General features: G+C 45.1%; 1 protein-coding gene across 1 annotated transcript in view; it reads right to left on the reverse strand.

The window, feature by feature from the left end:
* The window catches only part of cdh23 (cadherin-related 23), a 674,096-nt gene that overhangs the window by 496,190 nt on the left and 161,075 nt on the right, over nt 1–16,831 (reverse strand). The window contains exon 11 of the mRNA XM_060854138.1: nt 14,778–14,936. Within this exon, the coding sequence (XP_060710121.1) occupies nt 14,778–14,936 (159 nt within the window). The remainder of the gene's footprint in view (nt 1–14,777; nt 14,937–16,831) is intronic.

The following is a 16,831-nucleotide window of genomic DNA, read 5'->3' on the forward strand; positions in this document are numbered from 1 at the left end:
CAGCCTCCCCCCGAGGAGATATATGATACAATCTCTGTCTGCTATGCTGCAATATCTATGAATTGTATAGAGCCCAGGTTTGGCCGAGATTCCAGAGGTTTCAGAGATAGGGAGGGGCAAGGCCTGGAAGGTTTTGAAAGCTTCAGATCTATTCCTGGTTTGACTGGGGGCATTACCATTCCCCGTGCTCCCTGATCCCCAGCGGGCAAGGCGGTACTTTCAGAAAACCATTGACAAACAATCCAAGGGTGCTTTTTTTTTCTCTGAGCAGCCGAAAAGAACAGGCAACCAGGTAAACTGAATGACTGGCCTTATGTGTAACATGTGGCCTTTTTAATATTGACCAACAAGTCAGAGTCTGGCACTTGCTACATAGAAGGAGGCCTTTTTCCCAGGAGCAGAACCAGCCCATTCAGACCTCAAAATTTTAATGAAATCATGGCCGACCTGATAACCCTCAACCCCACTTTCCTGCCTTTCCCCATAATCCTTGATTCCATCTTTGATTAAATATCTCGCTGTCTCAGCCTTGTACAAATATAACACTGCAGCTTCAACAACCCTCAGCAGTAAGAAATTCCATTAGCTTCAGAGAATAGGACAGAACAGTGGCTCAGCGGTTAGCACTGCTGCCTCACAGCACCGGGGACTCCGGTTTGATTCCAGCCTCTGGCGCTTGACTGCGTGGAGTCTGCATGTTCTCCTCGTATCTGCGTGGGTTTCCTCTGAGTGCTCCTGTTTCCTCCCATAGTCCAATGATATGCAGGTTAGATGGATTGGCCATGCTCTCCAGGAATGTGCAGGCTAGGTGGATGAGCCATGGTATTACAGGGTGGGGGTGGGTCTGGGTGGGATGCTCTTTGGGGGGTTGGTATGACTCAATGGACCAAATGGCCTGTTTCCATATTGAAGGGATTCTACAATGTATTCACAGAAGGAAATCTGCCATCCTTACTGGTCTGGCCTACATGCACGAGAATTTAGTGCATGTTTCAATGCAGACAGGGGAGGGAGGGTTAAAGGGACATCTGATGGAAATATAGAAAGCTTGAGGGGTTTGAACAAAGGAGATGAAAACAAAATGATTGAGAACCAGAGAATGGAAGGAAATAGCTTTGAGATACATGTTAGAACAGAAGTTTGTAATCCAGAGGTTTGGGAAGTGTTGGAATGCATGACTTGAATTAGCGACCAGACACTATGCCCCATATCTCTCAATACCTTCACTGACCAAAAACTATCCATCTCAGATTTAAAATGTTTTTTTTAAGCTTCATGAGCCATTTACTGAAGACAATTCCAAGCCTCTCCTAGCGTACGTGTGAAGAAATGTTTCCTAATTCCATGCCTAAATGGTTTAAGACAATGATCCCTCATCTTTGACTCCACCTGCCCCAATCAGCAGAAACAGCTTTCCAAATTTATTTCACTTTAAATGTTACCACTTCACAATTACTGACATGGAATCTTATCTCCCATAATACTCCCTGTAATCTCCTGGTTTTTGGGAGTACTTTTTTGCTGCACTATATTTGTATTGTTTGTCAATTCTGTGATCATCCTCAGCTGAAGAATGAGTGAGGGCGAAGTGAATAAAGGAAAGGGGTAATAAAACTTGTCAGGAATGCACCAATACTGTTTGCGTGGTGGATAAGCATCAACATTGATTCACTGGACCCAACCTGCCCCTTGACCTTTCTGTGGCAATTTGTCATTTCTGAGGTAATTCTAGACAGACACTGACTGCAAAGGATGGAAATTCTATCTCAGTAGTTTTAGTCAATGCCTCAAGAATTAAGTAATTGTTTGTTGGTAGCGTACTGTTTTTTTTCTTCTTCTGTTGGCCTGTTGGTTTTAAAATCTGAAGAAACAACATTATTGCTGTTAACGGCTGAGCAATTAGATTTTCGAGCATCTGTTTCAAGTAATTATACCTGCCAAATGTAGCCATCTTGTGTGCAATTTCTAATTTAAAACCATCTGTTCATAAAATAATCACAACTGAAAATAATTCTATGTATTGCTCCTATCCACAAAAGAAAACAAACAAAACTGCGCAGTTATGAGGACTTTGTGAGAGCTCTTTTAAAATGCAAAATTTACAGAACACTTTTGCACCAATAAATAGACAGTAATGGATACCTGGGAGTGAAATTAGATAATTGCATGCTCTAACAAGATCTCAACTCAAGAATAAAACTGGAATGGTCTGGAGTTATCATTTAAAAGGCACATGAAGGATTACAGTTTAAAAAAAGAGTCTCTGGTATATATTCTAAATAACAAGAAGCATTATTTCCAATTAATGAGTTGTGTTTCATTGATAGAAGCGAATAGGCCAACTGTTAGTGCACGTAATATCATCGAAACATGCTGTTACCAATAAACCAGTTGCACCTGGAGAACATGAATTAAAGAAATGAAACAAGTCTATGTTCACATTCTCTAAAAGGAAAAAAGAGATACATTGATATCACACATTTTCTAGCCTCAGAATACCCCAAATAGCCAATGAGTTGCATTCAAAGTGTAGTCATTGTTGGAATGTCACTAAGATTGCAATGGAAACCAAATGTAACACCAGGTTTTCCTGCAGTGTTTGGGCCATCAGCCAATCAAGGCCAAGAATGTTCTACCAACAGAGATTCAGATGGACTACTCTTGAATCAGTGACAACACTGAAAGGCACTGATAGGGAGACCATAAAGTAAATTTCCTGTTGCATTTGACCTAACTTTTGCAATTTTTGCTACTTATGTGTCCACACCCGCTGTGTTATCCAGAGAGAGTTGGTGGTGGGGTGGGGGGGATGAAGTCAGCCATAGTCGTGCTTACTGGGAGATAGTGAGGACTGCAGGTGCTGGAAAGTTGGTGGTGATAAAGTGTGGCACTGATGAAAGGACCCAACCTGAAACATCAACTCTCTTGCTCCTCTGATGCAGCTTGATCTGCTGTGCTTTTTCCAGCTCCGCACTTTATCGACTTTAGTTGTGTTTACACACTGCAGTCAACACTGAAGTGGCAAATCACTATGGACTATTGCCTGAGCTGGATTGCAGCCATTTATTCTGGGGTTTACAGCATTGCCAGGATGCACATGCCAACCAGCACTACAGAAATGGAGGGTTTGAGCTATAGGCTGGAAAGGCTGGGACTTCTTTCATTGGAGCAGAGGAGGTTGAAGTGTGATGTTATAAAGCTTTCTAAAATCATGAGGGGCACTGATAAGATCAATGACAAAGGTATTTTCCCTAAGTAGGGAAGTTCAAAACTAGGGGGCATATTTTTAAAGTGAGGGGAGAAAGACTTAGACAGGATCTGAGGGACAATCCTTTTTTACACAGAGGGTGGTTAGTGTGTGGAATGAACTGCCAGAGGAAGTGGTGGATGCAAGTAAAGTTACAATGTTTAAAAGACATTTGGATAAGGACATGAGTACAAAAGACTTGGAGGGATGTGGGCCAAACGCAGGCATGTGGGACTAGTTTAGTTTGGGAAAATGGTCAACATGGACGGGTTGGACCGAAGGGTCTGTTTCCGTGCTGTATGACTCTTTGACTCTCTGCCATTCTGAGGCTTTAGTCTTGTTGAATTGGTCACGTGAGCTGTACGCTGCCAAGCAACCACCTCAATTGGCTGATTTGGTACGGACTAAGAGCAAATCACAGGACAAGGTGCGGCAACAGTAACCCAAATGATCTTTTGTGGGCTTTCCTTAAACATCGATGCTAGTCCTGGTCCCATTGAAACAGTTCAAGACTCGGTTTTAGAGAGTTTTTTTTTCCTTCCCATCACTGGTGGGGCTGGTCAAAGCCAGTACTGCACAGATTCTGATCAGTTCTGACCTATTAGGGTCACCACTCTCACGATCTGCTGCAAATGAGCCCAAGGTTTTTATATTATTCGATCTGGAAAAGGACTCAACACTTTAATAAGGAAGGTGCTGTGAACACCTTCTGTTAAGCTCATTTCAAAGCATAACCTGTTGCAAAATCTCTGTAAGAGAATAATAACGGTAGAATTTGATTTCTCCGTTCAACTGTACATGCAGAGTTGCCAAAAGTTGTTATCCACGTTATCCCTTTATAACAGTGAGCATAGAGCTAGAACTAAATCTGGGCCAATATATCCTCATTAATATGGCACACTGCAGGCAAGGGACTTGCAATGATAAAACAACATATCAGATCTCTCTGAAGTGATTGAAACATCTTCAAATTCAATGTGTCACCACCTAATACAATAATTTACAACCATATCATTTTTGTTTTATTGAATCAGGAGGTGGGTATCACCAAATGGGCTAACATTTATTGCCTGTCCCTAGTTGCCCCCCCCCCCTTGAGAAGGTGGGAGTGAGCTGCCTTCTTGAACCGCTGCAGTCCGTGTGCTATGGTTTGACCCATAATGTCCTGAGAAGGGCGTTCCAGGATTTTGAGCCAGTGACACTGAAGGAACAGTGAGATATTTCCAAGTCAGGATGGTGAGTGGCTTGGAGGGGAACTTGCAATCATTACTGGCTGGACAAATGGTTTAGCATGCACAATGATGCAAACAGCGTGGGTTCAATTCCCACACTGGCTGGGGTTACCATGAAGGACTCAGTCTTAATGCTGCTCCTCACTTGAGGCTTGGTGACCGTCAGGTTAAACCACCACCAGTTATCTCTCTTTCTAATGAGAGAGCAGCCCTATGGTACACTACGAGTGTGGCAACTTCACTTTTACTCAGGCAAAAAGCAGCAGGTAGCAGTAAATCACAGTGGGAGGGATGATCAACTTGCGTTCCTTTGCTGTCTTGCAGTACTGGGGAAATCCTATGGCTGTCTCAATACAGTGGCATGGAATCTGCGATCACCAACAGAGGCACTGAAACAGTACAGTGGGACAAGCATTAAATTTCCCATGTGAGAAAGTGCAGCACACTCTGCCCAATGACGTGGTCCAATCCTGGAGTGGTCTCAAACCCTCACTAATTATCAAAAACCTTCAATTACTTTTAGTCAATCTGCTAGGACATTTATGACACACCTTGGGGCATGTGGGACATGGACCCAGACCAGAGGAATAGATACTATCACATGTTTAACACAGATAACTTCTAATACAAACACAGGCATCTCCAAATATTTTGTATTTGTTACATTTGTCTCATCCCTTCAAGATGAGAGTTAAAAATCACACAACACCAGGTTATAGTCCAACAGTTTTATTTGGAAGCACTAGATTAGATTACTTACAGTGCGGAAACAGGCCCTTTGGCTCAACAAGTCCACACCAACCCACTGAAGCACAACCCACCCAGACCCATTCCCCTACATTTACCCCTTCACCTAATACTACAGGTAATTTAGCGTGGCCAATTCACCTAACCTGCACATCTTTGGATTGTGGGAGGAAACCCATGCAGAGTGTCACACTGATTGGAATTGAACCTGGGTCTCTGGCGCTGTGAGGCAGCAGTGCTAACCACTGTGCCACCGTGTCGCCCACTACCTTTCAGTGGTTGAACAACCATTTGATAAAGGAGCAGCACTCCAAAAGCTAGTGCTTCCAAATAAACCTGTTGGACTATAACCTGGTGTTGTGTGATTTTTAACTCTGTACACCCTAGTGCAACACCAGCATCTCCAGTTCAAGATGAGAGACCTCCAGAGATGGATCACAATTAGCACAACAATGTGGCATAAACTAGGTTAAGTTGCAAAAATAAAAAACCTCACAGGATAGGTACAATCACTGCAAATTGCTCTAAAAAGCCATCTGTAGCGCCAATCAGAACATATTGTTGGAAGACTTCCTCACCTTAATGCATCAGGTTCTTAGGAAGTATAAGAATTACATTTGCCCCCCATTTCCATGTTGAAACATGACATATTAATGAAGGTTCATATAACACTGTTATCATTATCTTAAACTGGGGTTCCAACGTGGAACGGAGTCATGTCTAGCTATTGGTTCACGTTGACAGTGTTAAGGTGAGGCAGGAAAATTGTTCTTCCGGGTGAGATTGACGGTGCCATCCCCCACAGCTCACAGTTCGCTCTTTATCTCATATTCCTACCTCGTGGAATCACACAGCACAGTTTTTAAAATTTATTCTCAAGACGAGGGTATCACCCGCCAGGCCAGCATTTATTCCCCATCCCTAATTGTTCAGAGGGCAGTTCAGAGTCAACCACGTTGCTGTGGCTCTGGTGTCACCAGGTAAAGATGGTGGCACGGTGGCTCAGTGGTTAGCACTGCTGCCTCACAGCACCAGGATCCCAGGTTCAATTCCAGCCTCGGGTGACTGCCTGTGTGGAGTTCTCCCTGTGTCTGTGTGGGTCACCTCTGGGTGCTCCAGTTTCCTCCCAGAGTCTAAAGATGTGCAGGTCAGGTGAATTGGCCATGCTAAATTGCCCATAGTGCATTAATCGGAGGGAAATGGGTCTGGGTGGGTTACTCTTCGGATGGTTGGTGTGGAGTGGTTGTGCTGAAGGGCCTGTTTCCACACTGTAGGGAATCTAATCTAAAGGACATTAATGATCTAGATGGGGTTTTCCAGCAATCGACAATGGGTCATTATTAGACTCCTAATTCCAGATTTTTATTACAATTCTACCACTTACTATGGCAGGATTTGAACCCAAGTCCCCAGAATATTACTGGGTCTCTGGATTAACAGCCCAGTGATGATACCACTAGGCTACCACCTCCCCTAGGGTGAGGTGAAGTGTTCCCCATTGCCGGCATCTTCAATTGTTCTCATGGTGGATGCCATGTCTGTAGCCCAGTTGCACATCACTTCAGATATTGCTGGCCAGGAATTACCTCTCACCCTGTGGGCCCAGGAAAGGAGGCTAGCTCCTCAGTTCAGTGCCTGGGACCTGGAGATACAGATGGAAAGGACACCATGTGCCACGTGACTGCATCATTTTGGACTGACCCAGTAGCCTAGGTTAGTGCACGGTCCTCCACAATGCAGTGTGGTGTGGAGAGAAGGTGGGTGGCACGGTGGCACAGTGGTTAGCACTGCTGCCTCACAGCGCCGGAGACCCGGGTTCAATTCCCGACTCAGGCGACTGACTGTGTGGAGTTTGCACATTCTTCCCGTGTCTGCGTGGGTTTTCTCAGGGTGCTCTGGTTTCCTCCCACAGTCCAAAGATGTGCAGGTCAGATGAATTGGCCAGGATAAATTGCCCATAGTGTTAAGTGAAGAGGTAAATGTAGGGGTATGGGTGGGTTGTGCTTCGGCGGGTTGGTGTGGACTTGTTGGGCCGAAGGGCCCGTTTCCACAATGTAAGCAATCTAAAAAGGTCAGTAAGCTGCTGCTGTCCCCACACACTCCCCCAATGCTGCCCACACACACACACACACGCGCGCGCGGGGGAAGTGTTAGCATCTTCTCGTTCTAACTGGGCCAATGTAAACACGTGTCATCGTGGCTCATATAACTCTCACCATCGCATTCGTCACATCCACTCAAGGGCTCTCCCACACCTTATCTTCCAAACTATGTACCCTACCCTCCAAGCTTCCAACTCACTCACTGGGGACCCCACACCATCTCACTGAACGCTGCAACACCGCTAACTCCTCTTGCGTCCCCTCTGTCAGTCTTAAACCTTACGCTTCTCTCAATACAGGAAGGATTGTCTCTCAGCCAGGTCAAGGAGGGTTATGACTGCCCAGTGGAAAAGGTGGCGGGTGTGGGGCAGATTGTCGTGCCATGAGGGAACAATCTTTGACTTGACTGGAGAACGGTGTAACCAGAGGGAGCTCTGAAGTGCTTCGTTCAGTGTTGGCTCCAGAAAGTGCTTCAGAAATGCTGAGGCCAAGTGATGCTGTTACGTTAGCGCGTCTGAATACACTTGTTTCGCTCACATGATAAGGAGGCAATTAGTGTCAACAATGTAACGGTCATGACCACTGGAAGCCAGAATCATTCTTGGACAATGGGTGCTGATGCTGTAGACCCAATGGGCTGAATGGTCTCCTTCTGCATCGTAACCATTCTGTGATTCTGTGACAAAATGCAATTTGCTCTTGGTGCGGTGTCATTGCTGGAGCAGTGGATACGAGATGAATACAATTACCCTTAGTGGTTCAAACAAGTTTTATTGGCTGCTGAAGAAATAGACAATAACTAAGCCTGCCCACTCTGCATACAATGGCAGTCACTTTGCCTTGTCATTGCGCAGCAGACACTGCGTGGAAGTTGGTGAGCTAATGAGGTCCCGTGAGTGACCTCCAGGTTGGTTCTGAGTCACACAATCACACACTATTCCCTTGGTGCTGCTGCTGTCCCTGTGTTTCTCATTTAACCGATTTATAAAACCATCAACTTTCTCAACTTATCACCTCCCCCGCCCCTTCACCTGGAGCCCATGGCTTTGCAAAGTATCATGGACTTGATCATACAGAGGCTAGAGTGATAATGACTGGTAAAACTCCTTCCTTCTACTCCCAGTCACCTCCTTCGATCCAAGAGACCTTATTTTCTATCCTGAATAGCCTCCATTCACTGTAATCATTTCCTCAATGACTCATTTCAATTAATCAGTTCTTCTTCCTCAGGAAGCTTAGGCAGTTCAGCATGTCTATAAGGATCCACACCAACTGTTACAGATGCACCACTGGAAGCATTCTATCGGGTGCATAACGGTCTGGTATGGCAACTGCTCTGCCCAGGACTGAACGAAGCTAGAGAACATGGTCTGAGCTGTGCACACAATCACGGAAGCCAACCTCCCAGCCATGGACTCCATCTAGTTTTCTCCTTGCTATGGAAAGAAGACCCCTCTCCCAGATAATGCTCTCTTCCAATCTCTTCCATCAGACAGAAGGTATAGAAGCTTGAACACATGCATCAACAGGTTCAGGGATAGCTTCTTCCCTGCTGTTATTACACTACTGAATGGACCTCTCTAACTTTAAATAATGTTGACCTTGATCTGTGGATCTCCTGTGCAGCTGTATCCTAGTATGCCTCATTCTGTCTAAACGCCCCAACGCCCCTTGGTGGGCGGCACGGTGGCACAGTGGTTAGCACTGCTGCCTCACAGCGCCTGAGATCCGGGTTCAGTTCCCGACTCAGACGACTGACTGTGTGGAGTTTGCACGTTTTTCCCGTGTCAGCGTGGGTTTCCTCCGGGTGCTCCGGTTTCCTCCCACAGTCCAAAGATGTGCGGGTCAGGTGAATTGGCCATGCTAAATTGCCCGTAGTGTTAGGTAAGGGGTAAATGTAGGGGTATGGGTGGGTTTCGCTTCGGCGGGTCGGTGTGGACTTGTTGGGCCGAAGGGCCTGTTTCCACACTGTAAGTCTAATCTAATCTAATCTATATGTCCACGTATGTTATGATCTGCCAGTACTGCTCACAAAACAAAACTTTTCACTGTACTTAGATACATGTGACAACAATAAATCAAATCAAATCAAAGCCCAGCTCCAGACCTGGGATTTACACTTTTCCCCGAATTGACGGCAATCCTGGGAATGGGCCAATGAGAACAGCTCCAGCTACTCACCGAGTTACCTGTAACCCCTGCCCTTGTAAAAGTGTAAAATAGATTTATTTTCTTTTAATGTTAATAAACTTTGACATTATTTTGTTAAAAATAATTGTCAGCCTCTTGTGAATGTGTTCAGTGACTGGCCGCCACAGAAGTCAAATTGCAAAGGGAAAACTTATGATCTATCAAGTCAGGTTTCTCTCTGGGATTGGACTTGTCAATTATTACCATCCACTGGGATCACAACAATTGATTCTGTTATAATGTGCAGCATAGGAGATAATCATTAACATCTCTCATGGGAAAAACAATGACTGCAGATGCTGGAAACCAGATTCTGGATTAGAGGTGCTGGAAGAGCACAGCAGTTCAGGCAGCATCTAAGGAGCAGTAAAATTGACGTTTCAGGCAAAAGCTTTTACTGCTCCTCGGATGCTGCCTGAACTGCTGTACTCTTCCAGCACTACTAATCCAGAATCTCTCAGGGGAATTCAGTCACGAAACTTTCAGCACACAGATGTACCCTGACATTTTTGTTTAGTTAAAAATCACTCAACACCTGGTTACAGTCCAACAGGTTTATTTGGAAGTACTAGGTTTCGAAGCGCTGCTCCTTCATCGAGTGGCTGTCCAACAGATTTATTTGGAAGTGCAAAAGCCAGTGCTTCCAAATAAACCTATTGGACTATAACCTAGTATTGAGTGATTTTTAACTTTGTCCACCCCAGTCCAACACCGGCTCCTCCACATCATGGTTTTTTATTTGTTCATTTGTGGGACCTGAACATCGCTGGCTTGGCCAGCATTGATAGCCCATCCCTATTTGCCCTTGAGAAGGTGGTGGTGAGCTGCCCTCTTGAATCGCTGCAGTCCACAATGCCGGTAGGGAGGGAATTTCAGGATTATGACCCAATGACTGCAAAGGAACGGCAGTATATTTCCAAGTCAGGATGGTGAGTGGCTTGGAGGGGAACTTGCAGGGGGTGATGTTCCCAAGTACCTGTTGCCCTTGTCCTTCTAGGTGAAAGTGATTGTGGGTTTGGAAGGTGCTGTGGTGAATTTCTGCAGTGCATCTTGTAGATAATACACACTGTGTTTCTGAGCATTGGTGGTGCAGGGATTGAATGTTTGTAGATATGGTGCCAATCAAGTGGGTGGCTTTGTCCTGGATGGTGTCAAGCTTCTTGAATGTTCTTGGAGCTGGACCCATCCAGACAAGTGGGGAGTATTCCATCACACTCCTGACTTGTGCCTTGAAGATAGTGGATAGATTTTGGGGTGTCAGGAAGTGAGTTACTCGCTGCAGTATCCCTTGTCTCTGACCTGCTCTTGTAGCCATTGTGTTTATGTGGTGAGTCCAGTTGAGTTTCTGGTCAATGGTAACCCCTAGGTTGTTGACAGTAAGGATTCAGTGACAGTAATGTCAAGGGGCGGGAGTTAGAGTGTCTCTTATTGGTGATGGTCATTGTCTGACATTTGTGGGGCGCGAATGTTACTTGTCACTTGTCGGCCCAAGCCTGGATATTTTCCAGATCTTGTCGCATTTGAGCACGGACTGCTTCAGTATCTGAGGAGTCGCGAATGGTGCTGAACACTGTGCAATTATCCGTAAACATTCCCACTTCTGACCTTATGAGGGAAGGTCATTGATGAAGCAGCTGAAGATTGTTGGCATAGGACACTACCTGATGAACTCCTTTAGAGATGTCCTGCAGCTGAGATGACTGACCTTCCACAACCACAACCATCTTCCTTTGTGCCAGGTATGACTCTAACCAGCAACTTGTTTGCCCCCTGATACCCATTGATTCCAGTTTTGCCAGGGTTCCTTGATACCACACTCGGTCAAATGCAGCCCTGATCCTAGTAAGTGACTGGGTGTCACTGAGCAGATTGGTGCCGAACAGGTGCTGCCTGTTCCATCACTTTAGATTAGATTAGATTCCCTACAGTGTGGAAACAGGCCCTTTGGCCCAACCAGTCCACACCGAACCTCTGAAGATTAACCCACTCAGACCCATTTCTCCTCTGACCAATGTGCCTAGCATGGTCAATTCACCTGGCCTGTGGGAGGAAACTGGAGCACCTGGAGAAAACCCATGCAGACACGGGGAGAATGTGCAAACTCCACACAGTCGCCCAAGGCTGGAATTGAACCTGGGACGCAGTGCTGTGAGGCAGCAGTGCTAACCACTGAGCCACCGTGCCGCCATGATGATGGAGAGTAGACCGATGGGACAGTAATTGGCCGAGTTGGATTTGTCCTGCTTTTTGTGTCCAGGACATAGCTGGGCAATGTCCCACATTGTTGGGTAGATGCCAGCATTATAACTGTACTGGAACAGCTTGGCTAGGGGAGCGGCAATTTCTGGAGCACAGGTCTTCAGTGCTATTGCTGGAATGTTCTCAGGGCCCATTGCCTTTGCAGTATCCAGTGCCTCCAGCCATTTATTCATGTCACGGGGAGTGAATCGATTTGGCTAGAGACTGGTATCTGTGATGCTGGGGACCATTGGAGGAGCCCGAGATGGATCATCCACTCGGCACTTCTGACTGAAGATTGTTGCAAATGCATCAGCTTTATCCTTTGCTCTGAAATGCTGGGCTCCTCCATCATTAGGGATGGGGATATTTGCGGAGTCTCTTCCTCTAGTGAGTTGTTTACTTGTCCACCGCCATTCATGACTGGGTGTGGAAGGACTGCAGAGCTTAGATCTGATCCGTTAGTTGTGAGATTGCTTAGCTCTGTCTATCACACGCAAGTAGTCCTGTTTGGTAGCTTCACCAGATTGACACCTCATTTTTAGGTATGCCTGATCCTGCTCCTGGCATGTCCTCCTGCACTCTCCATTGAACCAGGGTTGATCCCCTGGCTTGATGGCAATGGCTGAGTGGGGGATATGCCAGGCCATGAGGTTGCAGATTGTGCTGGAGTACAGTTCTGCTGCTGTTGATGACCCACATGCTTCACGGATGACCAGTCTTGAGTTGCTAGATCGGTTCAAAGTCTGTCCCATTTAGCACGGTGATATTGCCACACAACACAATGAAGGTTATTCTCAAATGTGAAGGTGGGACTTTGTCTCCACAAGGACAGTGCGGTGGTCACTTTTACCGACACTGTCATGGTCTGAAGCTTCTGCAGCCGGCTGATTAGTAAGGATGAGGTCAAGGATGTTTTTCTCCTCTTGTTGGTTCCTTCACCACCTGCTGCAGACAAAGTCTAATAGTTATATCTTTTAGGATCCAACCAGTTCAATCACTAATGCTGTTGTTGAGCCACTCCTGGTGGTGGTGGTGGTACCCACCCAGAGTATGTTTTGTACCCTTGCCACCCTCAGCGCTTCCTCCAAGTATTGTTCAACATGGAGGAGTACTGATTCATCAGCCAAAGGAGGATGGTACATGTTAGCCATGAAGAGATTTCCTGGCTCGTATGTAACTGAAGCCATGAGATTTCACTGGGTCCAGAGTTGATGCCAAAGACTCCCAGGGCAACTCCCTCCCAACTGTACCCTACTGTACCACCACCTCTGCTGGGTCTGTCCTGCTGAAGGGACTGGATGTATCCGGGGATGATAATGGTGGTGTCTGGGGCATTATCTGTAAGGTATGATTCCGTAAGGGTGACTATGTCAGACTGCTGCTTGACTAGTCCATGAGACACCTCTCCCAATTTCAGCACTAGACCCCAGATGCTGGTATGGAGGACTATGCATGGTCGACAGGGTTGTTTGTGTTTTTGCCGTTGTCTTTTCCGGGTCCAAGGTCGATGCCAGGTGGCCCGTCCAGTTTCATTTCTTTGCTGTGACTTTCTAGTGATTGATACAACTGAGAGGTTTGCCAGGCCATTTCAGAGTGAGAGTCAACCACATTACTGTGGCTCTGGAGCCACATGTAGGCCAGACCAGGTACGGATGGCAGATTTCCTTCCCTAAAGGATGTTAGTGAACCAGATGGATTTCTCCAACAATTGACAATAGTGGGATTTGAACTCAGGTCCCCAGAACATTATTCTGGGTCTCTAGATTAATAGTTGAGCGACAACACCACGAGGCCATCGCCTCCCCTCCACATGAAAATAATTGTCCAGACACATATTAAAGGTCAATCCCAAACCATCAACTAAAGTGGAACAATTCAGACACGGATCTTTCCCTTTCAGCTTACTCACAGCACCCATCATTAGGAACATAAGGGCTAGGAGCAGGAGTAGGCCATTCAGCCCCTCAAGCCTGCGCTGCCATTTAATACAATCATGGCTGACCTCATCTCAGCCTCAACTCCACTTTCCAGCCCGCGTTCTATAACACTTTAACCCATTACTCGTTAAAAATCGGTCTATCTCCTCCTTAAACTTACTCAGCATCCATTGCACTCTGGGATAGTGAATTGCATAGATTCAAGACTTGAGAGAAGTAATTTCTCCCTATCTGTTTTAAATCTGCTACCCCTTATGCTAAAACTACAACCTCTCATTCTAGATTTCCTCATGAGAAAACATCCTCCCTACGTCTCCTTTGTCAATCCCTTTTCGTAACTTATCGACCTTAATTAGGTCACCTCCCATTCTTCTAAACCCCAGGAGTATCCATCGAAACTGCTCAATTGCTCTTCCCATAATAAACCCCTTATCTCTGGATCAATCTGTGAACCTCCACTGAACAACCTCCAATGCAACTACATCCCTCCTGAAGTAAGGGGGATCAAAACTCTATGCAATACTCCAGGTGCAGTTTTGCTAATGCCTTGTACAATAAAAGCAACACTTCCCTATCTTGATACTCTATCCTATTAACAATAAATGCCACAGTTCCACTTACCTTCCTTATTACCCACTGTACCTGCGTATTGGTTTCTGCCGTTCATGCACAAGAACACCACGATGTCTCTGCACCAAAACACTCTGAAGTTTCTCTTCATTTAGACAATAATTTGTCTTTGCATTCCTCTGACTAAAATGGTTAACTTCACATTTACTTAGTAAATGATTATCAAAAGTACCATTCCTTATTCATTTTCAGACTAACAAACATGATTACATGGATCAAACCAAGATATATTACCAGTAAATTTATATTCATGGGATGCTGCATTCAACATTCCTTAATCTTTCTGACATGTGTCACAAGAACGATCATTGATCACTTGGAGGAAGATGACACACAAGCAACACGAATGTCACATTTTGTTGACTGATCTAATATTATTTCTCAGCTGCCGACGGGAAAGGTTTAGACCAGTAGGTCAGGAAGAAATGCACAATTTTCAAAAGGTACTTACAACAATACCAACGACGGCGAGTCCAACAGATGCATCCTCAAACAAGCTCACATTGTATAACGATCGGCTGAATACCGGCCTGTTGTCGTTTTCGTTGATTAGGTTAATCTTGACCCGAGCAAAACCAACGTGATCAGAGGCCGTCTCGTTTGCAAAAAGCTGTTTCCAAAACGAGAGTTAAAAAAAAGAGTTTGGGTGGGCTTGGAGAGAACATAGTTACATCGTACAATGTACAAACGTCAAAATAAATAGCATTTCGTATTCAAAACCAGAGATTGCTCCACCTTCAAGAAGTTTACAGTCATTCAACATACATGGGCTAATTTTCCATAATCTACTTCACAGGTAAGAACAAAATAAAATTCTCTCTCATCCTGTCACCATCTTATTCATTTCTTTTCTCTATTAGTTCTTTCTATCTGTTTATGCTACAATATATCTTTGTGCTTAACCGACTCTCCCCATTCTTTCTGTAAAGGCATCCTGCCATCTCCCTTTTCTGCACATTGCCCATTTTGGTTGTTATCATGTTATGGTTTATCAATTACTAACTATGGTATTATTGAAGATTTTGGAGACAGTAAGGAACAACATGGGGGCGTACATGAAACCCAACCCTCCACCTCAATGGGCAGGAGAGAAATGGCTGGGGTTGGACAGGGAGACAAAGAATATACCATCAGGTTGCACCTACTGCTTTACGACCATAAGAAATAGGAACAGGAGAAGGCCATACGGCCCCTCGAACCTGCTTCACCATTCAGTAGGATCATGGCTGGCCCAACATTCCTCATGCCCACTTTCCCAACCTTTCCCTGTAACTATTGATTGTCTGTCCAATGTGATGGTAAATCTGGTATCGAATGAGCTTCCTGCTAGAGAGAGGTAGGATATTTCATGAAAATATTTAAAACTGGTTCTAATTAAAAGCCTGATATAAAATTCACTAGCTCCCCCATAGGACATAATAAAAATCTCACAGCAGCTGGAACCACATTTTATAACAAAAAAATTCAAAGTTTATTCAACTGGTTTCTTCTCATTAAAAGTACAGTATATAATTCGAGCGCTCACAAAGATAATGGAGGCTCTTTTTATCTTTTATATTTAAAAAAAGCAGCATTCCACCCTATCCAAAATCCCAACTCTTGTTGAATGGCAGAATGGACTCAAGGAGTTGAATCTTTTTCTGACCTTGATTTCACTTGAACCCAGGGATTACCACACCTCAGATGTTGTACCTGGGTCACTGTGGTTTGTGTAATACACTGAATGATGCATACGTGCAATATGCAATGAAGAAAACCTAGCATTTATCGAAATTTCAGGTCAAGTTAAGTTCCAGGTGAAGCCTAGATAATGGTTAACCTGCTCCATCTGATACAGGAGGATTTGTTTTATATTCATTCACAGGATGAGGGCATCAGTGAGGGGTTATTTCCCGAATAAGAGTCAACCACATTGCCATAAATCTGGAGTCATATATAAGCCAGACCAGGTAAAGATGGCCACTTCCTCCAGATGAATTTTTCCCAGAATCCCTACAGTATAGAAACAGCACATCAAATCCACAGCGACCCTCTGAAGATTAGCTCACCTAAACCCACTCTCCCTATCCTATCCCTGTAACCCTGCATTTCTAATGGCTAACCCACCCAGCTTACACATCCCTGGGCACTGTGGTCAATGTAGCATGGCAATCCACCTAACCTGCACATCTTTGAACTGTGGGAAGAAACAGTAGCACCTGGAGGACACGGAGAGAATGTGCAAACTCCACACAGACAGACGCCTGAGGCTAGAATTAAACCTGGTCCCAGGTGCTGTGAGGCACCAGAGCTAATCACTGAGCTGCTCCCTTTCCTGACAATGGTTTTTGTTGTCATCATTAGACAACTTTATAGCAGATTTTTATTGAATTCAAATTCCGCCATGTGCTGTGGTGGGATTTGAACCATGGTCCTCCAGACATTACCTGGGTCTCTGGATTAACAGTCCAGCAATAATACCACTAGCCTGTTGCTTCCCTAAAAAGCAACTAGAAACAGTGCTGA

Source organism: Hemiscyllium ocellatum, chromosome 43 (assembly GCF_020745735.1).
Source record: "Hemiscyllium ocellatum isolate sHemOce1 chromosome 43, sHemOce1.pat.X.cur, whole genome shotgun sequence".
In the NCBI taxonomy this organism is placed as follows: domain Eukaryota; kingdom Metazoa; phylum Chordata; class Chondrichthyes; order Orectolobiformes; family Hemiscylliidae; genus Hemiscyllium; species Hemiscyllium ocellatum.